General features: G+C 34.6%; 1 protein-coding gene across 10 annotated transcripts in view; it reads left to right on the top strand.

Moving 5' to 3' along the window:
* LRBA (LPS responsive beige-like anchor protein) overlaps positions 1-18,484 on the top strand; it is an 803,036-nt gene that overhangs the window by 159,881 nt on the left and 624,671 nt on the right. For all 10 annotated transcript variants that reach the window (XM_081543940.1, XM_081543938.1, XM_081543941.1 and 7 more), the window contains 5 exons: positions 683-778; positions 4,888-5,009; positions 5,098-5,224; positions 5,829-5,948; positions 7,966-8,112. In XM_081543940.1, the coding sequence (XP_081400066.1) occupies positions 683-778; positions 4,888-5,009; positions 5,098-5,224; positions 5,829-5,948; positions 7,966-8,112 (612 nt within the window). The remainder of the gene's footprint in view (positions 1-682; positions 779-4,887; positions 5,010-5,097; positions 5,225-5,828; positions 5,949-7,965; positions 8,113-18,484) is intronic.

The raw sequence follows: 18,484 nt of genomic DNA, 5'->3' as shown, positions 1-18,484 counted from the left end.
GAAGAATGGTTTGTGCTCAGGCTCTGTTATGGGAAAAAGTCATTATAGATGGAGTGCAGTTAAGGATCTTTTGGGTCATGTTAAGGATTCTGGTATCTTTTTTTTAATGGCAGTGAAAAGGTACTGGAGAGAGAGAATTATATAAAGTTGAAAGTGTAGTGATTAAAAGCTTGGACTCTGGAATCAGGTAGAATTCTCATCCCACTTACTACCTTTATGACTTTGGATATGTTCCTCTGCCTCAAATTCCTCCTTTGTAAAATGGGATGATAATAACCCCTAGCGTGGTTATGAGGCTAGAATATTTTACTGTTTTTAAAGTGTCTTTAACAGTGGGACCTGATAAGCATTACTTTTTGGTGAGATTAAAAAGTGTTTTAGAAAGGGATGAGTGGTGGGATGATGTAGTTTGTAGTTTTGAAAGGTCCTTTTTGCTGCAGTGTGGGAGAGTTATGTGTCGGCTGCTGTTGGCTCATGTTTATCCAACACCTCCCACAGAACAGGGGCGTAGAGCGCATTGTTTGTTTAAGATAGTAGAAAGTAACCTTTTTTGGATATCATATATGCTTTTTTAGCTTATGGAATTATTATTTTGGGGTATATTCAAGTATGTCTATTAAAAGTATGTAGTTTTGTTCTATGGTGAGTAATGTGGTTAATGAATTGCTGATTATTTTCATAGCCTCCACATGCGGGAAAGTTACTGTCTGTGTTAAAGCACATGCCCCAGAAGTACGGTCCTGATGCCTTTTTCAACTTTCCAGGAAAGAGTGCTGCAGTAAGTAGATCTTAATGAGGAAATCATTTGAAGTTCTTTCCTTTGCCTCCTGAAAGTATGGCACTCTTGACAGGTTCTGTGTTGGGTGGAAACTTCTTTGCACAACCTAACTCAATCCTTAAAACAATATTGTCTGTTCCTTTTTCTTGACTGTTTTAGAGGTGAAGAAATAGAGGCTTTAAGAAATTAAGAAAGCTGCCCATTCACCCCTTGGGGTCTCAATGGAATAAGAACCCAATTCTTTTCAACATAAGCCATGTTTTCTTATGAATTTTTATCTCTGCATTCTGAAATGGAAATTTATGTATAGCACTTTCATTTTTATCTTTCTTTAGTGTTACATTTCCTGATTTCTGTTTCTTTTGCACCTGATATGTAAGTTGAGAGTAACTCTGAGAAACTTTCTGGGCAAGTTTTTCTGACTTTTGAGTTTCCATATTGTATCAGTCTCAGCATTCTTATAAACTGTTAGTCAGTTTACAAATAAGACAGTTAATGTATGGCAGTAATATCTGTAAAGTTTCAAAGTAGTATATAATTACATTATATAATGTATAAATGTTATTTATGGAAGCTTTTTCACATCCTCTTTATTACATTGGTCTGCCTGTTACAAGCAAGTGTTTTGAAGTTATCTTTTATTCATTTTTTATTTTTGTTCTTGTAACATCCTACCTTTTATGGCCTCTGTGTAGCCAGGCAATATCTGCAAAAAGAAGAGAGTGTTTTAAAAGAACATTTATGATATTTTGAGTGTTTCACAACATTGTACAGCTTTCTTTGGAAGGTTTTATTACTCATATTGTTTTTTCTTTCTAATTTTTCCTTAATAACTATTTTAGGTTTGAAGCTTTCCAGAATAATTTTGCCACTTGGCATTGAGTTTATCATTTGTCTCCCAGCATAAAAAAGTATTCTTATGAGATAAAAGTATTCTTATTAGATAAACTTTTTTTATGCATGTTTTAACTTTATTATTTATATTTCTTTGAGATTGTTACATGTCCATTACATTTTCTTGTATGTATCTTGAAATTTGGCCAGTTGACATATACAACTTTTGGAGCTTTCAGAGAATAGATGTTTTAAATATATTCATTGACTCGTTTTTTTCCCCTTAAACATAGCTTTTAAAGGGAAGTTATTCATGGGTAAATTATTTTTACAAAACTTTCACCTCCTCTACTCTCATGTTTGATTGAGAGAGAACATATGTATACAAAGAGTATGTATTATTTTTTTCCTTAATACATTTATTTTAAATCAGCCTTTTGAAGTCTCAATAGTGTTATTAAATAAATTTGGCTCTATGATGTGTTTCATGTTTTATGAAATATCTTATAAAAAATATGTATATATATGATGTTGACCTAAATGCATATGTAAAGTGTTATAACAAGAAAAAAAAAAGCTTTTAGTATGATCTTTTTTAACAGCTTTATTGAGTTACAATTCCCATATCATACATTTCTGTCATTTAAAGTGTACACACTGTGAATGGTTGTGTTCATCAGTTTGTGCAGCCATTATTACAATCAATTTTAGAACATTTTCATTACTCTCAAAAGAAACCCTGCACTCATGAGCGGTCGCTGCACATTTCACTCCAGACTCCCTTGCCTAGGCAACTACTTTTCCACTTTTTGTTTCTTTGAATTTGTCTGTTTTGGGCAATTCATGCAAATGGAATTATATGATGTCTGGAGTTTTGTGATTGGCTTTTTGCACCTAACACTGCTGTTTTTAAGATCCATTAATATTGTAATAGGTATCAGTGCTTCATTCCTTTTATTGACTAATATTCTAAGATAAGAATGTACCACATTTTGTTTAATTATTTTTTAAATGTACTTTTCTAATTGAAGGATAATTGCTTTACAGAATTTTGTTGTTTTCTGTCAAACCTCAACATGAATCAGCCATAGGTATACATATATCCCTTCCGTTTTGAACCTCCCTCCCATACCCCTCTGCATCCCACCTAATTATTCTTTAATTAGTGGATGTTTGTGTTCTACTTTTTGGAAATGCTCTATGAGCTTTTATGTGCAAGTTTTTATATGGACATATGTTTTCATTTCTTGTGGAAGTAAAGTAGTAGAACTGCTGAGTCATATTGTCTTATGTTCAATCATTTGAGGTACTCCCATATTGTTTTTCCAAAGTGACTATATTTATTTTATAATCTCATCATCAGTTTAGAAGGTTTCTAGTTTCCCCACTTGCTTACCAACGCTTGTTAATGTCTGTCTTCTTGATTATAGCCATCTTAGTTGTGTTAAGTAACATCTTGTTGTGGTTTTGATTTGCATTTCCTTAATGACTGATGATGCTGAGCATCATTTCATGTTCTTGTTGGCTATTTGCATATGTTCTTTGGAGGTGTGTCCATTCAGATATTTTGCCCACTTAAAAACTGTATTTGTCTATTTATTGTTGGATTTGTAAGAGTCCTTTATATATTCTTCTGGATATAAGCTTCTTAACAGATAAATAATTTTGAAATATTTTCTCCCATTCTTTTGGGCTGTCACTTCCTTGATAGTACCCTTTAAAGCACAAAAGTTTTTAATTTTAGTGAAGTCCAATTCATGTATTTTTCTATTGTGCATAATTAGAAAGAATTTATCTATCTCCGGGTCATGAAGATTTACTCCTATTTTTCCTTACAAAAGTTTTATAGTTTTAGCTTTCACATTTCACATGATTGATTTGGGGTTAATTTTTTGTGTATCATATAAGGAAGTGGTCAACTTCGTACTTTTGCTTGTAAATACCAGTTTTCTCAGTGCATATGTTCATTGAACTGTGTTGATACTCTTGTTAAAAATCAAGACCACAAATATTAGGGCTTATTCATGGGCTCTCTGTTCTACTCCATTGATCTATATCTCTGTCTTTATGCCAATACTCCACAACTTTCAGTACTTTGTATGGTAGGTTTTAAATTTGATAGTCTGCGTTGTTTAGCAACTTCCCACTATTTACTTTACACATGATAGTGTATATAGTGTAAACAGTCAGTGCTGTTTTCTTAATTAGTCCCACTCTCATTTTCCCCTGCTGTTTTCGCAAGTCCATTCTATACTAAGTTCATCAGTACCATTTTTTTAGATTTGTGTTAAAATCAGTACCATTTTTCTAGTATGTATGTTAATATACTTGTTTTTCTCTTTCTGACTTGCTTTACTCTGTTTAAGAGGCTCTATGTTCATTAACCTCAGTACAACTGCCTCAAGTTCATTCCTTTTTATGGCTGAGTAATATTCCATTGTACAACTGTAGTTAGTGGGAAATTGCTAAATAACACAGGGAGACGAGCCTAGCACTCTATGATGACTTAGAGGGGTGAAATGGGGGAAGGGGAGGGAGGCTCAGGAGGGAAGGGATATATTTGTAGTTACGACTGATTCACACTGTTGTACGGCAGAACCCGACACAATATTGTAAAGCAGTTTTCCACCAATTAAAAAAATAAATAAAGTTAAAAAAAATTGATAATCTGGATCCTCCAACTTTGTTCTTCTTTTTCAAGTTTGTTTTAGAGATATTAGGGTCCTTGCATTATGTGCTATGATTTTTTAAATAAAAATTTAAGCCAAGTGGTAAAATCACCTATACAGTGACTTATGAATATAACTTTAAAATGTTATAAAAAATGTTATGAATGAATCCTCTTCAGCTTTGTATTTGCTGTTAAAAATTTACATTCTAGGCTTTTTCCTTAACTGTTTTCTTTCCTTCTCCATCTTTCTGTATTACCTTATTTAACATTTCAGCAACAAATTTCCTTTGATATCACTACCTATCTCTTTTAATTGGAATCTCTTTGCATATGTTCATTGTAAGAAATGAAGCAGTAAGATTAGTGTGTCAAGCAGATCACTTGAAATGTTACTGTTTAACTAAATTAACATCATTATTATGTACTTTGAATAATTTAGAAGTTAGTGAAAATCTTTCAGATAAAAAGATTGCTTCTGCATACTTTGATCATGATGTGGACTAATATATAGTAGAAATATATGTAGCATGTAAGGTCTCATTTTCATGATTTCAGTAACAGAATTTTTCATTGTGAGTGAGTAACTCAGATTTTTTCCCTTTAGGCTATTGCGTTACCTCCTATAGCCAAATGGCCATACCAGAATGGTTTTACATTTCATACCTGGCTTAGAATGGATCCTGTAAATAACATCAATGTGGATAAAGATAAACCATATTTGTACTGGTATGTATTTCTGTAACTTAGTGTTGTTACTTTATTTTGACAAATGCGAATAATATTTGGAGATGAAATGAAAACTTATTTTTTATAGTTTCAGAACCAGTAAAGGTCTTGGTTATTCTGCTCACTTTGTTGGGGGATGTTTAATTATAACATCAATAAAGTCAAAAGGAAAAGGCTTTCAACATTGTGTGAAATTTGATTTCAAGCCACAAAAGGTATGTGATCTTACTGAGTCATAGTTATGTTGCCAAATTGTTCTAACCTTCAGAATGCTGTGGTAAATTTTAACTCTGTTAAGCTGGTTCAGAAAATGAGGTGTAAATTGCTGGACAATTGTTAACCCCTCTGATTTGGACAATGAAGAGAGTGAATATTTAGCTATTTCTAGAGTTTAAGGGAAATAGAAGTGGAAAAATATATATTTGCTTTTTTACCTTAAAATTTAGAAAATAATGAATGGTTTATTAACAAAATGAACATCTATATGTAGATCAGTAAATAGAGAAAACAAATATGACAAAATGTTGACAGTTGTGGGATGGTGAGAGAATTTCTATTAAGCTTTTTACTTTTGAAAAATTTTCATAATGAAAAATTAGAAAAATAATTTCATGGGTAAGCTATTATTTGTTGAGAGAGTTCCCTTGAATCAATATTATTCCAGTGGTAGAATATTGAATTTAATAAAAGTAGTCTTATTTTAGTTTTAGATTTCACTGTAATTTAGCATTTGATTTTTGCTTGTTTTTATCAGTGTGGTTGAATTGTTGGAAAAATCATTGTCTTTTTTTTTTTTTTTAAACTGTTTTGCTTATCCAGTGGTATATGGTAACTATAGTGCACATTTATAACCGGTGGAAGAACAGTGAGCTTCGATGTTACGTGAATGGTGAGCTTGCTTCCTATGGAGAGATAACATGGTTTGTCAACACGAGTGATGTAAGTAGTTTGAGAAAGTTACATTGAAATAAGAAAAATATATTTTACATTGAATATAAATTTTAGAACACTACAGTGGTGGATTTTTTATAATTGTAGTTTGGCTAACATGTTAATATATTAAGAGAGTGGAAATGTGCTAATATGTCACATAAGATACTACTCAGTCCTTGTTATAAAATTGTTCTGGATAGGGTAGAGACAATGATTCATAGGTAACAGTGAGTATATCTTCAAAGTATTTGTGTCATCGGTCCACTGATCAAATTAAACCTCAGAGCTTTACTGCAGGGTTCTGATCATTTTTATGAATGAGTTAGGTGAAGTAGGTTTATAAATTTTCCATATAATTCATAGCTGCTATAGATAACTTTTTTTATAATATTTTCAAGATTCAAAAAGAGATGCATAGGTTAGAATTATATTCAAAATGTTATCCCTCTCTCCCACATTACATTTTTAATAGAAACCTTGAAAAATTACAGATCAGGAAAATGAATACAAACTTGTAATACTCATTCACCATTAACTCCTATTATCCTAATCTATACATATTTACATATTTTGAAATGCTAACCTTAAGAGCTGGGATTGTTAGACTTAGGTTTGAATGCCTTCCTACCTGTATGACTTTACTGAATTTATTAGGCCTAAGTTTTCTCTTTTGTGTGAGTGTGCTGAGTCGCTCAGTTCTGTCTGATTTTTTGCAACCTCCTGAACTGTAGCCTGCCTGCACAGGCTTCTCTGTCCATGGAATTTTCCAGGCAAGAATACTGGAGTGGGTTGCCATTTCCTACTCTAGGGGACCTTCCCAACGCAGGGATTAAACCCATGTCTCCTGCAACTCCTGTGTTGTGGGTGATAATTGCTGTGCTCCATGGAAAGCCCTTTGCTCCACCTTTTAAAAAGTGTGTAAAATAGTACCTATCTCAGAATATTGATTAAATGAGCTACTGTTCAGAAATCCATTAGAAGAATGACTTATATAGAATAAGTACTCAATAAATGTTAACTCTTAATTTTTTTAAAATTAGAGATCAAATATGTATATTGCCTTTCAACCTGTTTGTTTTTTTCTTACATTAATCTTTGCTGAGCATTACAGGCACTGTAATAAATACCTTTACTTTCTGTAACCTTGTAAGATAAGTACTATTGTGATCGTTACTTTACAGGTGAAACTGAGCACAGAGAGGTTAAGGAATTTGCCAACATCAGCAGCATGGGAATCATTATTTGATCTAGGTGGTTTGTCTTCATAATCCAAGTGTTAAAAATTTTTTATATTCCTTCATGTCAACATACACATTTTCACCAGCCTTCCTAATAGTTTCATGGTATAAAATACTTTTAAATAGATATCAAGTATTTCTTTTTCTTCTTGTTGTATAGATGTAAACATATGTGTGATCTCTGCAAACTGAATGTTACTAAGAGAAATTTTTTATGTAAACAAGAAAAGCATATACCTGTTTTTCTGAATTTAGACATTGCTTTTGAGAGATTGCATCTATTCCCATTACTTAACCTATTATTTGTATCTTGATGTCTACAAAAACCATCTTTACAGTCTTAGCTTCTAACCATAGAGAACCCTGTTGGCAATTGCTTATTCACTCATTAGTTTACAGAAAAGACACATTCATTACATGGCTCAAAGTTAACTCATGATTTTGCTCATTGCTCCAAAGCCTGCTCTTCCATCTGGTTCTTTGGTTGACCGAGTATGAACCTACAGAGCCCATAATGATTTTTCTGACTCCCATTTCCTACATCCATTTTGTCATCAAGTTTTGTTTATTATACTTTGGAGAACTTGTCTTTTTTTCTGTGATGTCTTTCCTGATCTGTATACCAAGTGGGAATGAATGAAGTTAAATGCTAAATGAAATTTTAATCTAATCAGATTGTATGTTAGAAAGGACAAAATATTTATACCAGCATAGATTGTTACTAATTCTGATGGAGACTCTTTTTTTGTTTTTTCTCTAATAAAATTTTCTGTTTTCTTTCACAGACCTTTGACAAGTGTTTCCTGGGCTCATCAGAAACAGCAGATGCTAACAGGGTATTCTGTGGCCAGATGACGGCAGTTTACCTTTTCAGTGAAGCTCTTAATGCTGCTCAGATTTTTGCTATTTATCAGTTGGGCCTGGGATACAAGGTACTTTACTTGATGTTCACTGCTTAATCAGTGTTAGTTGAGCTTGATTTATAGATTTGGGTGATGCGTGTGGCACTTACAATTACGGTTAATAAACTGTATATGAGAATAACCAAGGGTACCATAAGGAAATCTCAGGAGTCCAAAGCACATTTTAAAGTTTTACGGGAAGCATAGTATACTTGCTATATATGGGGCACTGTGCAAACTACTAGCTTAGTTTCAACTTTAACTTATGCTGCATTTCTTTTGTTGTTACCATATTTTTGAATAGCTAAGTTTTTAATAGTTGCTGTGATAAAAAGCAAGGCCAAATTTGCCTGTTACTCCAGTATCTCTTGACTTTGTACTTTTGCATTCCAGTCTTCTATGATGAAAAGGGCATCTTTTTTGGGTGTTAGTTCAAGAAGGTCTTGTAGGTCTTGTAGAACCGTTCAACTTCAGCTTCTTCAGCATTACTGGTTGTTGCATAGACTTGGATTACTGTGATAGTGAATGGTTTGCTTTGGAAATGAACAGAGATCATTGTCATTTTTGAGATTGCACCGAAGTACTGCATTTTGGACTCTTTTGTTGACTGTGAGGGCTGCTTCATTTCTTCTAAGGGATTCTTGCCCACAGTAGTAGATATGATGGTCATTTGAATTAATTTCCACTCCAGTCCATTTTAGTTCATTGATTCCTAAAATGTCAATGTGTCAATGTTCACTCTTGCCATCTCCTGTTTGACTACTTCCAATTTACCTTGATTCATGGATCTAACATTCCAGATTCCTATGCAATATTGTTCTTTACAGTATCGTATTTTACTTCCATCACCAGTCACATCCACACCTGGGCATTGTTTTCGCTTTGGCTTCATCTCTTCATTCTTTCTGGAGTTATTTCTCCACTCTTCTCCAGCAGCATATTGGGCATCAACAGACCTGGGGAGTTCATTTTTCAGTGTCATATCTTTTTGCCTTTTCATACTGTTCCTGACGTTCTCAAGGCAAGAATACTGAAGTGGTTTGCCATTCCCTTCTCCAGTGGACCATGTTTTGTCAGGTCTATGATTTAGTGTTTCACTTATTTCTACTATTAGTTTATTGGTTATTTTTTTTTTTTAACGTTCTTTCAATTTTTATGTATTTTGTTTTTTTCCCCCAATAAGTGGCTTTGTGAGTAAATTTTTTTTATCAAAAATGAATCCGTTTATGTCTTTCCATCTTGTAATAAGGGTAGATATCAGTGACATGTTGGTCTTTTTCCTTCCCCATCTTGGATATACTTAAATTGCTCTGCAGAATAGGAAGGGAAGAGAATGAAAGATAAAAGACATCATGAGGGGAATAAAGAGAAGAGGAGAGAAACCTAGAAGAGACAGGTCTGGGAGGTCTACCCATGTTGTTGGATGCATTAATATTTCATTACTTTTTTCCATGAGTAATATTGTGTGGGTATATTACATTTTGTTTATCCGTTTGTCAGTTGATGGACATTGGGCTGTGTCCATCTTTTGACTGTTATGAATAATGCTGCTATGAACCCTTCTGTATGAGTTTTTATGTGCACACATGTTTTTATTTTTCTTGAGTTTGATCCTAGAATGAAATAGGTAGTGATATGGTAGCTCTACATTTAACTATTTGAGAAACTTTTAGGTTGCTTTGCAACATGGCCAGATAATTTTACATTCTCTCAGCTATGTATAAGGATTTTGATATCTTCATATTCTCTACAGCACCTGTTATTATCTGACTTTTATAGCCATTTTAGTGAGTTTGAAATGCTATCCCATTGTGGTTTGGTTTTGATTTGCTGTTGCCTCATGACTAATGGAGAAGGAAATGGCAACCCACTCCAGTGTTCTTGCCTGGAGAATCCCAGGGATGGCGGGGTCTGGTGGGCTGCCGTCTATGGGGTCGCACAGAGTCGGACATGACTGAAGCGACTTGACAGCAGTAGCAGCATGACTAATGATGTTGAATGTATTTTTGTGTGCTTATATCCTATTATATGTCTTATTTTGAGAAATGTTTATTCACATCCTTTTCCCTTTTAAAAACTGAACTGCCTTTTTATTTGTCAAATTTTAAGAGGTTTTTTAAAAAATATTTAATTGTGGTAAAATACACATAACACTTACCACTTTAACTGTCTTAGGCAGTAATGTTAAGTATTTTTACATTGTATAACCTAGCTGCAGAACTCTTCAGTCTGTAAAACTGAAACTCTGTGCTCATTGAACAAGAATCCACATTCCTCTTTTCCTTAGTCTCAGTTTTAAGAGTTTCAAAAATATATTCTAGAAACAAATACATTGTCAGATTAATGATTTGCAAATATTGTCTCCCATTCTGTGGCTTGTCTTGCCGCTTCCCTGTTGTTTTCCTTTGAAGCACAATTTCACTTTGATGAAGTCCACTTTGTCTGTATTTTGTCTTATTATTTGTGCTTTGGTGTCATATCTGAAAACCTATTTCCTAATTCAAGTGCATGAAGATTTACTCCTAAGTTTTCATATAAAAGGATTACATTTTTAACTCTTACATTTAAATTTTTGATTCATTTTGAGTTAATTTTTGTGTTTGGAGCAACTTTATTCCTTTGCATTTGCATTTCTAGATGTCTCAGCATCATTTGCTGAAAAGAATACTCTTTCCTTATTGTATTTCTTGACAGCTTCATCAAAAATCAGTTGATCATAAATGTAAGTATTTGTGGACTCTCAATTCTGTTTCATTGAACTATATCTATTCTTAGGTCAGTAGCACAGTCTTGAATACTGTGGTTTTATAATACATTTTTAGAATCAGGAAGTGTGAGTTCTCCAATTTTGCTCCTATTCAAGATTGTTTTGGCTGTTTTTGGTATCTTACATTTCTGTATGAATTTAAGATATACTTGTCAGTTTGTACGAAATTGTAGCTGGGATTTTGATAGGTACTGCATCAACTCTACAGATCAGTTTGAAAAGATTTGTCATCTTAAGGATATTAAGTCTTCCAATCCATGAATATGGGATTTTATTCCATTGATGTAGGTCTTTCTCAGTTTCTTTTTGTAGCTTTCTGTGAAGAAGTCTTGCATATATTTTGTTAAATTCATTACTGAGTATTTTCTTTTTTTATGTGCTATATCAAATGGAGTTATTTCTTAATTTCATTTTCAGATTGTTTGTTGCTTGTGTATGGTAACTAAATAGATTTTCATACATTTATCTTCTATAGGACAACCTTGCTGTAGTAGTTTATTAGCTCTGATTTTTTTTGTGTATGTTTATATTTCTTGTCATTTTCTATATATTAATATAAGATTATATACACACACACATATATATATATGATTTTGAAGCACAATTTACTCCTAAGTTTTCATATAAAAATATTACATTTTAGCAAATTAGACTTCATCAAAGTGAATTTGTGCTTCATTGACATCCCTCGTGGCTCAGCCAGTAAGGAGCCTGCCTGCAATGCAGGAGACCTGGGTTCGATCCCTGGGTTGGGAAGATCCCCTGGAGAAGGAAATGGCAACCCACTCCAGTATTCTTGCCTGGAAAATCCCATGGACAGAGGAGCCTGACAGGCTACAGTTCATGGGATTGCAAAGAGTCTGACACGACTGAGCGACTTCACTTCACTTCACTTCACTTCATATATATAGATGATTATGTGTTTGTAAACTGCTATCATTTTAGTTTTTTGTTTATAATCTGGACATCTTTTCTTTCTTTTCTTTGCTTAATGGCCCTGGCTAGAACCTCAGTACAGAATCTTGAGGAAATTATGCCCTATGAGATAAACCAGTCACAGAAGGACAAATGCTATATGATTTCATTATATGAGATAAAAACTAAGTCATAGAATCAAAGAGTAGAATGGTGGTTACCAAGGTCTGGGGAAAGGAAAAAAGAAGAAACTGCTTATCAGTGTTCTAAAATTTTAATTATGCAAGATGAATAAGTTCTAGAGATCTGCTGCACAACATTGTGTTTATAGATAACAATACCATATTGCCCACTTAATATCTGTTAAGAAGGTAGATCTCCTTTTCAGTGTCCTCAATACAATTAAAAAAGAAAAATAAGTGGTGAAAGCAGATATCTTGTCTTTTTACTGATCTTAGGGGAGAAAACAATCAGTCTTTCATTATCAATTATGTTAGCTGTCAATTTTTTGTAGATGGTCTTTGTTTCTTTAAGGAAGTTAAATCATGAAGAGTTGTTGGATTTTGTTAAATACTCTTTATGCTTCTACTGAGATGATCATGTTATTTTTGTCCTTTATTTTATTTATTAATTTTTTTAAATGGCCTAAAATAACAGATTTTTGACCTCCAGAGCTATAAGGTAATAAGTCTGAAAATGGGTCTCATGAGGCTAACATCAAGATGTCAGCAGGACGTCATTCCTTCTGGAGCCTCTGGGGACAGTCTGTCCTTGCCTTTTCTAGCTTCTAGACACCGTCCACATTTCTTGGTGTGTGTTCCTTTCCAGCAGTGGCATCACTCCACCCTCTGCTTTTGTAGTCATACCTCCTTCTCTGACTCTGACCCTCATGTCTCCTTCTAATAAGGATCCTTGTAGAGACTTCTCTGGTGGTCCAGGGGCCAAGACTCCATGCTCCCAATGCAGGGGGCCTTGGTGTTCAGTCTCTGGTCAGGGAACTAGTTCCCACATGCCACAACTAAGAGTTTACATGCTAAACCTAAAGATCTCGTGTGCCACAACGAAGATTGAAGATCCTGCATGCTGCAACTAAGACTCAGAGCAGCCAAATAAATAGATAAATATTAGAAAAAAAAAAAAAAGGAAAAAGTATTCTTTTTAAAAAAGGACTCTTGTAATTGCATTAAGCCCACCAGGATGTGTTAGTATTACTTGCTCAGTCATGTGTGACTCTTTGAGACCCCATGGACTGTAGCCTGCCAGTCTCCTCTGTCTATGGAATTCTCCAGGCAAGAATACTGGAGTAGATATCCATTCCCTTCTCCAGGGGATCTTCCCGACCCAGGGATTGAACCCAGTTTCCTGCATTGCAGACAGATTCTTCACTGTCTGAGCCACCATTCACACATTCCAGGGATTAGCATGGACATCTTTGGTGAGGTTGGGGGAAGACGTTATTCTACCTATAGGCCTATGACCCTCATGATTTTAATGTAACAGGAGGATTGGCGATAAACGGTGCTTGGAACCTTAATCTTTTTATTTTTATGAATATAGTGTATTACAATACTTGTTCAAAGTTTAAATAAACCTTGCATCTCTGGGATAATCCTACTTGGTTATAGTTTATTTTCTCATTCATGAAATATACCAAGGCCCAGAAAAAAACCTTAAATAGTAAATGTATAGAAATAACTGCTCATTTTAAATAACCTATGCCAGATTCTTGTTGAGTTATATCCTATGTTAACAGCTTATTCGTTTCGTTACTAGTATGATCAGATACTGTTGAAACTGTAGTTAAAGATTATATAAAGTGAGAAATTGATGACCATAGAATCTCTCTTTGCTTTACTTACTTATTTTATATTTTATGTGGAATTTATGAAATAAAATGTTTGTTTAGGTGTTTATTTTCAAAACTTGCATCCGCTATCTCCTTGCAAAACTCAGACTTAAATTGAAGAAAATAGGGAAAACCACTAGACCATTCAGGTATAACCTAAGTCAAATCCCTTATGATTATACAGTGGAAGTGACAAATAGATTCAAGGGATTAGATCTGATAGAGTACCTGAAGAACTATGGGCTGAGGTTCATGATATTGTACAGGAGGCGGTGATCAAAACCATCCCCAAGAAGAAGAAATGCAAAAAGGCAAAATGAATGTCTGAGGAGGCTTTACAAATAGCTGAGAAAAGAAGAGAAGCAAAAGGCAAAAGAAAAGAGGAAAGATATACCCATCTGAATGTAGACTTCCAAAGAATAGCAAGGAGAGATAAGAAAGCCTTCCTCAGTGATCAGTGCAAAGAAACAGAGGAAAACAATAGAATGGGAAAGACTAGAGATCTCAAGAAAATTAGAGATACCAAGGGAACATTTCATGCAAAGAGAAGCACAATAAAGTACAGAAATGGTATGGACCTAACAGAAGCAGAAGATATTGAGATGTGGCAAGAATACACAGAACTATATAAAAAAGATCTTCATAACCCTTAACCATGATGGTGTGATCACTCACCTAGAGCCAGACATCCTGGAATGCGAAGTCAAGTGGGCCTTAGGAAGTATCACTATGAACGAAGCTAGTGGAGATGATGGAATTCCTGTTGAGCTATTTCAAATCTTGAAAGATAATGCTGTTAAAGTGCTGCACTCATTATGCCAGCACTCAGTATGCCAGTCAAATTTGGAAAGTCATCAGTGGCCACAGAACTGGAAAAGGTCAGTTTTCATTCCAATCCCAAAGAAAGACAATGCCAAAGAATGTTCTCACTACTGCACAGTTGTACTCATCTTACACGCTAGGAAAGTAATGTTCAAAATATTCCAAGCTAGGCTTCATAAGTACGTGAACCTAGAACTTCTAGATGTTCAAGCTGGATTTAGAAAAAGCAGAGGAACCAGAGACAAAATTGCAAGCATCTGTTGGATCATTGAAAAAGCATGTGAGTTCCATAAAAACATCTACTTCTGCTTCTACACCAAGGCCTTTGAGTGTGTGCATCACAACAAACTGTGGAAAATACTGAAAGATGTGGGAATACCAGACCACCTGACCTGCCTCCTAAGAAATCTGTATGCAGGCCAAGAAGCAACAGTTTGAACAGGACATGGAACAACAGACTGGTGATGGGCCTGGAACCTGGCATGCTGCAGCCCATGGGGTCGCAAAGAGTCAGACATGACGCAGCAACTGAACTGAACTTATTTATTACTGTTTAAATCTATTGGTTTGTGTAAACATGTTTTAGACATTTCTCAAATCTTGTTTAAAATAGCAGAGATACAGAAAAATGTTTAAAAGATTGCTATTAAATATGTTATAGATGGAAAATATTGTTTCCCAAGGAAAAAAGATGGAGTGCTTTTTTTTGTATGTTCTTACTGTTTGGTGAAGCACCATATTGCTGTAAGTCCTTTGAAAGGGCATTGTTTTTATTTTAATTAATCACATCAAATAGTATGTACATATGCATAGTATTTCCGTTAGTTAACAGGTATTCCTGACATATGTCAAACACTTAACTTTTGTTTAGATTTAGTTTAGTTTAGATTTGTTAGTAGGAATCATTTACTCCCAAATTTCTCATAAAATATCAAGTAAAATGTTTGTTTAGTTTGTTTTCAAGGCTTCTATCTGCTAATGTTGACACACTGTAGTTTGCACAGGATCAAAGAGTAAATGACTGTTTTTAATTGGACTTTTTTCTGCTCCGTACTGTGTCGCAAATTAATTTTGTAAACTCATAAGGAGTCAGTTAATTATTTGGATTGTGTCAGTGTTTGTTTTTGGAAGATTGATCCTATAATCTCCCAAACCATTTCTCTGTTGGAGTTTGATGTGGGATGAAAAGTGAATTTTATCTGATAATTGGCAGTGACAGCAGAGGTTGGACTGAGAGGAAAGTCCATAGTACTTCCCAAAGTTAAACTCGCAACAAAAAAAGGTCGGGCATTGTTGAATGGTCTGCTGCCTGTCTTATCCACTGCAGCTTTCTGATTCCTGCTGAAACCATTACATATGAGAAGTATGCTCAGCGTATCAATGAGGTACACCGAAAACTTCACCACTTACACTCAACATTAGTCAACAGAATGGGCACAGTTCTTCTCCATGACAATGCCTGACCACATGTTGCACAGCCAACACTTCAAAAGTTGAACAAATTTGGCTACAAAGTTTTGGCTCATCTGCCATGTTCAGCTGATCTCTTGCCAGCCAGCAGGAGGCAGAAAATGCTTTCCAAGAGTTCATGGGATCCCAAAGCATGGATTTTTATGCTACAGGAATAAACAAATTTATTTCTCGTTGGAAAAGTGTTGATTGTAATTGTTCCTATTTTGATTAATAAAGATATATTTGGGCCTAGGATAGGGCTTCCTGGTGGCTCAGACAGTAAAGAATCTGCCTGCAATGCAGGATACCCAGGTTCGATCCCTGGCTTGGGAAGATCTTCTGGAAAAGCAAATGCCTACCCACTCCATTATTTTTGCCTGGAGAATTTTGTGGACAGAGGAGCCTATGGGGTCGCAAAGAATTGGACACGACTGTGCAACTAACACTTGATCCTAGTAACAATCATTTAAAATTCATGGTCTGAAACTGCAGTTACTTTTGTATCAACCTAATAGTTGTTCCCTAGAAACATACAACCTACCAAGACCGAAGAAATAGAAATTTGAATAGATTATAGCTAGTAAGGAAACTGGCTTCAGTGGATAATTCCATCAAACATTAAAGAAGTCATAAAACCAATTCTCCTCAACTCTTCCAAGAAATAAAAAGAGGAGGAAACACTTCCAAACTCATTTTTAGAGTCCAGCATTGTCCTGAAACCACAGGCAAAAAAAAAACACTGCAAGAAAGCTACAGATTAATATTCATATCCTTATTTAATATTAATTCAGAAATCCTCAACAATATAGTAGAAAATGAAATTCAAGAGCACATTAAAAGGGTCGTACTCTGTGACCAACAGGGATTTATTCCTGGAATGTAAATCTGCTTCAGCATATGAGAAAAGATCAGTGCCTTACACCACATTAACAGAGTGAAGGACAAAAACTACATAGTCATCTCAATAGATGCCAGAGAAAGCATTTGAGAAGATTCGATGCTGTTTCATGATGAAAACACTCAACAAATTACAAGTAAAAGGAAACTCCCTCAAAATGAAAAAGCCATATATGAAAAGCCCACAGCTGACATTATATACAACAAAAATTAGTTGCATTTCTATACACTAACAATGAACAATCCAAAAAGACAAGAAGACAGTAATGCCATTTATAATAGCATAAAATGGAATACTTGGGAATAAACTTAACCAAAAGAATATAAGACTTGTACAGTGAAAAGTCCAAAACATAGCTGAAAGAATTAAGACATGAATAAATGACAAGACAGCTTGTGTTTATGGATTGAAAGACTTAATATTGTTAAAAATGCATACTACCCAAAGTGATCTACGGATTTAACGCAATTCCTATTAAAGTCCAGATGGCATTTTTTTGCAGAAATAGAAAGCCACTGTAAAATCCTCATGGAATCTCAAGAGTTAATAGCTAAAGCAATCTTACAGAAGAATAAGTTATTTAAAGAGTTCTTACAATTCAGGATTTCAAAACATATTATAAAGCTACAGTAATCAAAAAAAACATTGTGGTACTTGCATAAAGAGAGTTTTATAGACAAATAGAACAGAACAGAGTCCAGAAATGAATTTCATTTATGGTAAAATGATTATAAGGATAAAGACCATGAAATGGAGAAAGATTAATCTCTTAAACACTTTTTTCTGTTTTAAACATACAGTGTTTTAAAAAGTAGTGAGATCCCTACCTTCCATGTGTTACTGCTAAGTCACCTCAGTCGTGTCCAACTCTGTGCGACCCCGTAGATGGCAGCCCACCAGGCTCCTCCGTCCCTGGGATTCTCCAGGCAAGAACACTGGAGTGGGTTGCCATTTCCTTCTCCAGTGCATGAAAGTGAAAAGTGAAAGTGAAATCACTCAGTCGTGTCCAACTCTTAGCAACCCCATGGACTACAGCCTACCAGGCTCCTCCATCCATGGGATTTTCCAGGCAAGAGTACTGGAGTGGGGTGCCATTGCCTTCTCCGTCCATGTATTAAAATTAACTCAAAATAGATTGGTGGTGGTGGTTTATTCACTAAGTCGTGTCTGACTCTTCTCTGTCCATAAGATTAACAGATTAAAGGTAAACATAAGACCTAAACTACAAAACTCCTGCATGAAAACACACAGAGCTTCATGACGTTGAGTTTGGGAGTGATTTTTTGGATATGACACCAAAAAAAATGAAATAGACAACAAAGACAAAAATAGACAAATGTGTCTTACAATCTTTTGTGCACCGAAATTTTTTGTGCGTCAAGAAACAGTGTGAAAAGGCAACACACGGAATGGAAGAAAATATTTCAGACCATACCTCTGGTAAAGGATTAATAATATCCACAATATTTGATGAACTCCTACAACTCAACAACAGCAACAAACTCAACTCATTTAAAGTAGGCAAATGGCCCAAATAGACATTTTTTCCTAAGAATGTATATAAATGGGCAGCAGGCATCTGAAAAGAAGCTCAAAATCAGTAATCATCAGAGAAATATAAATTAGAACCATAATAGATAATCACCTTGCACCCATTAGGATAACAGTTGTTAAACAAAAATAAGTGTGGAGAAATTGGTAC

The sequence above is a fragment of the Giraffa tippelskirchi genome, chromosome 11, assembly GCF_054371585.1.
Source record: "Giraffa tippelskirchi isolate mGirTip1 chromosome 11, T2T-mGirTip1v1.2.pri, whole genome shotgun sequence".
Lineage (NCBI taxonomy): Eukaryota > Metazoa > Chordata > Mammalia > Artiodactyla > Giraffidae > Giraffa > Giraffa tippelskirchi.
Note: the sequence above shows the minus strand (reverse complement) of the source record. Positions and strands in the feature narration are given on the sequence as shown.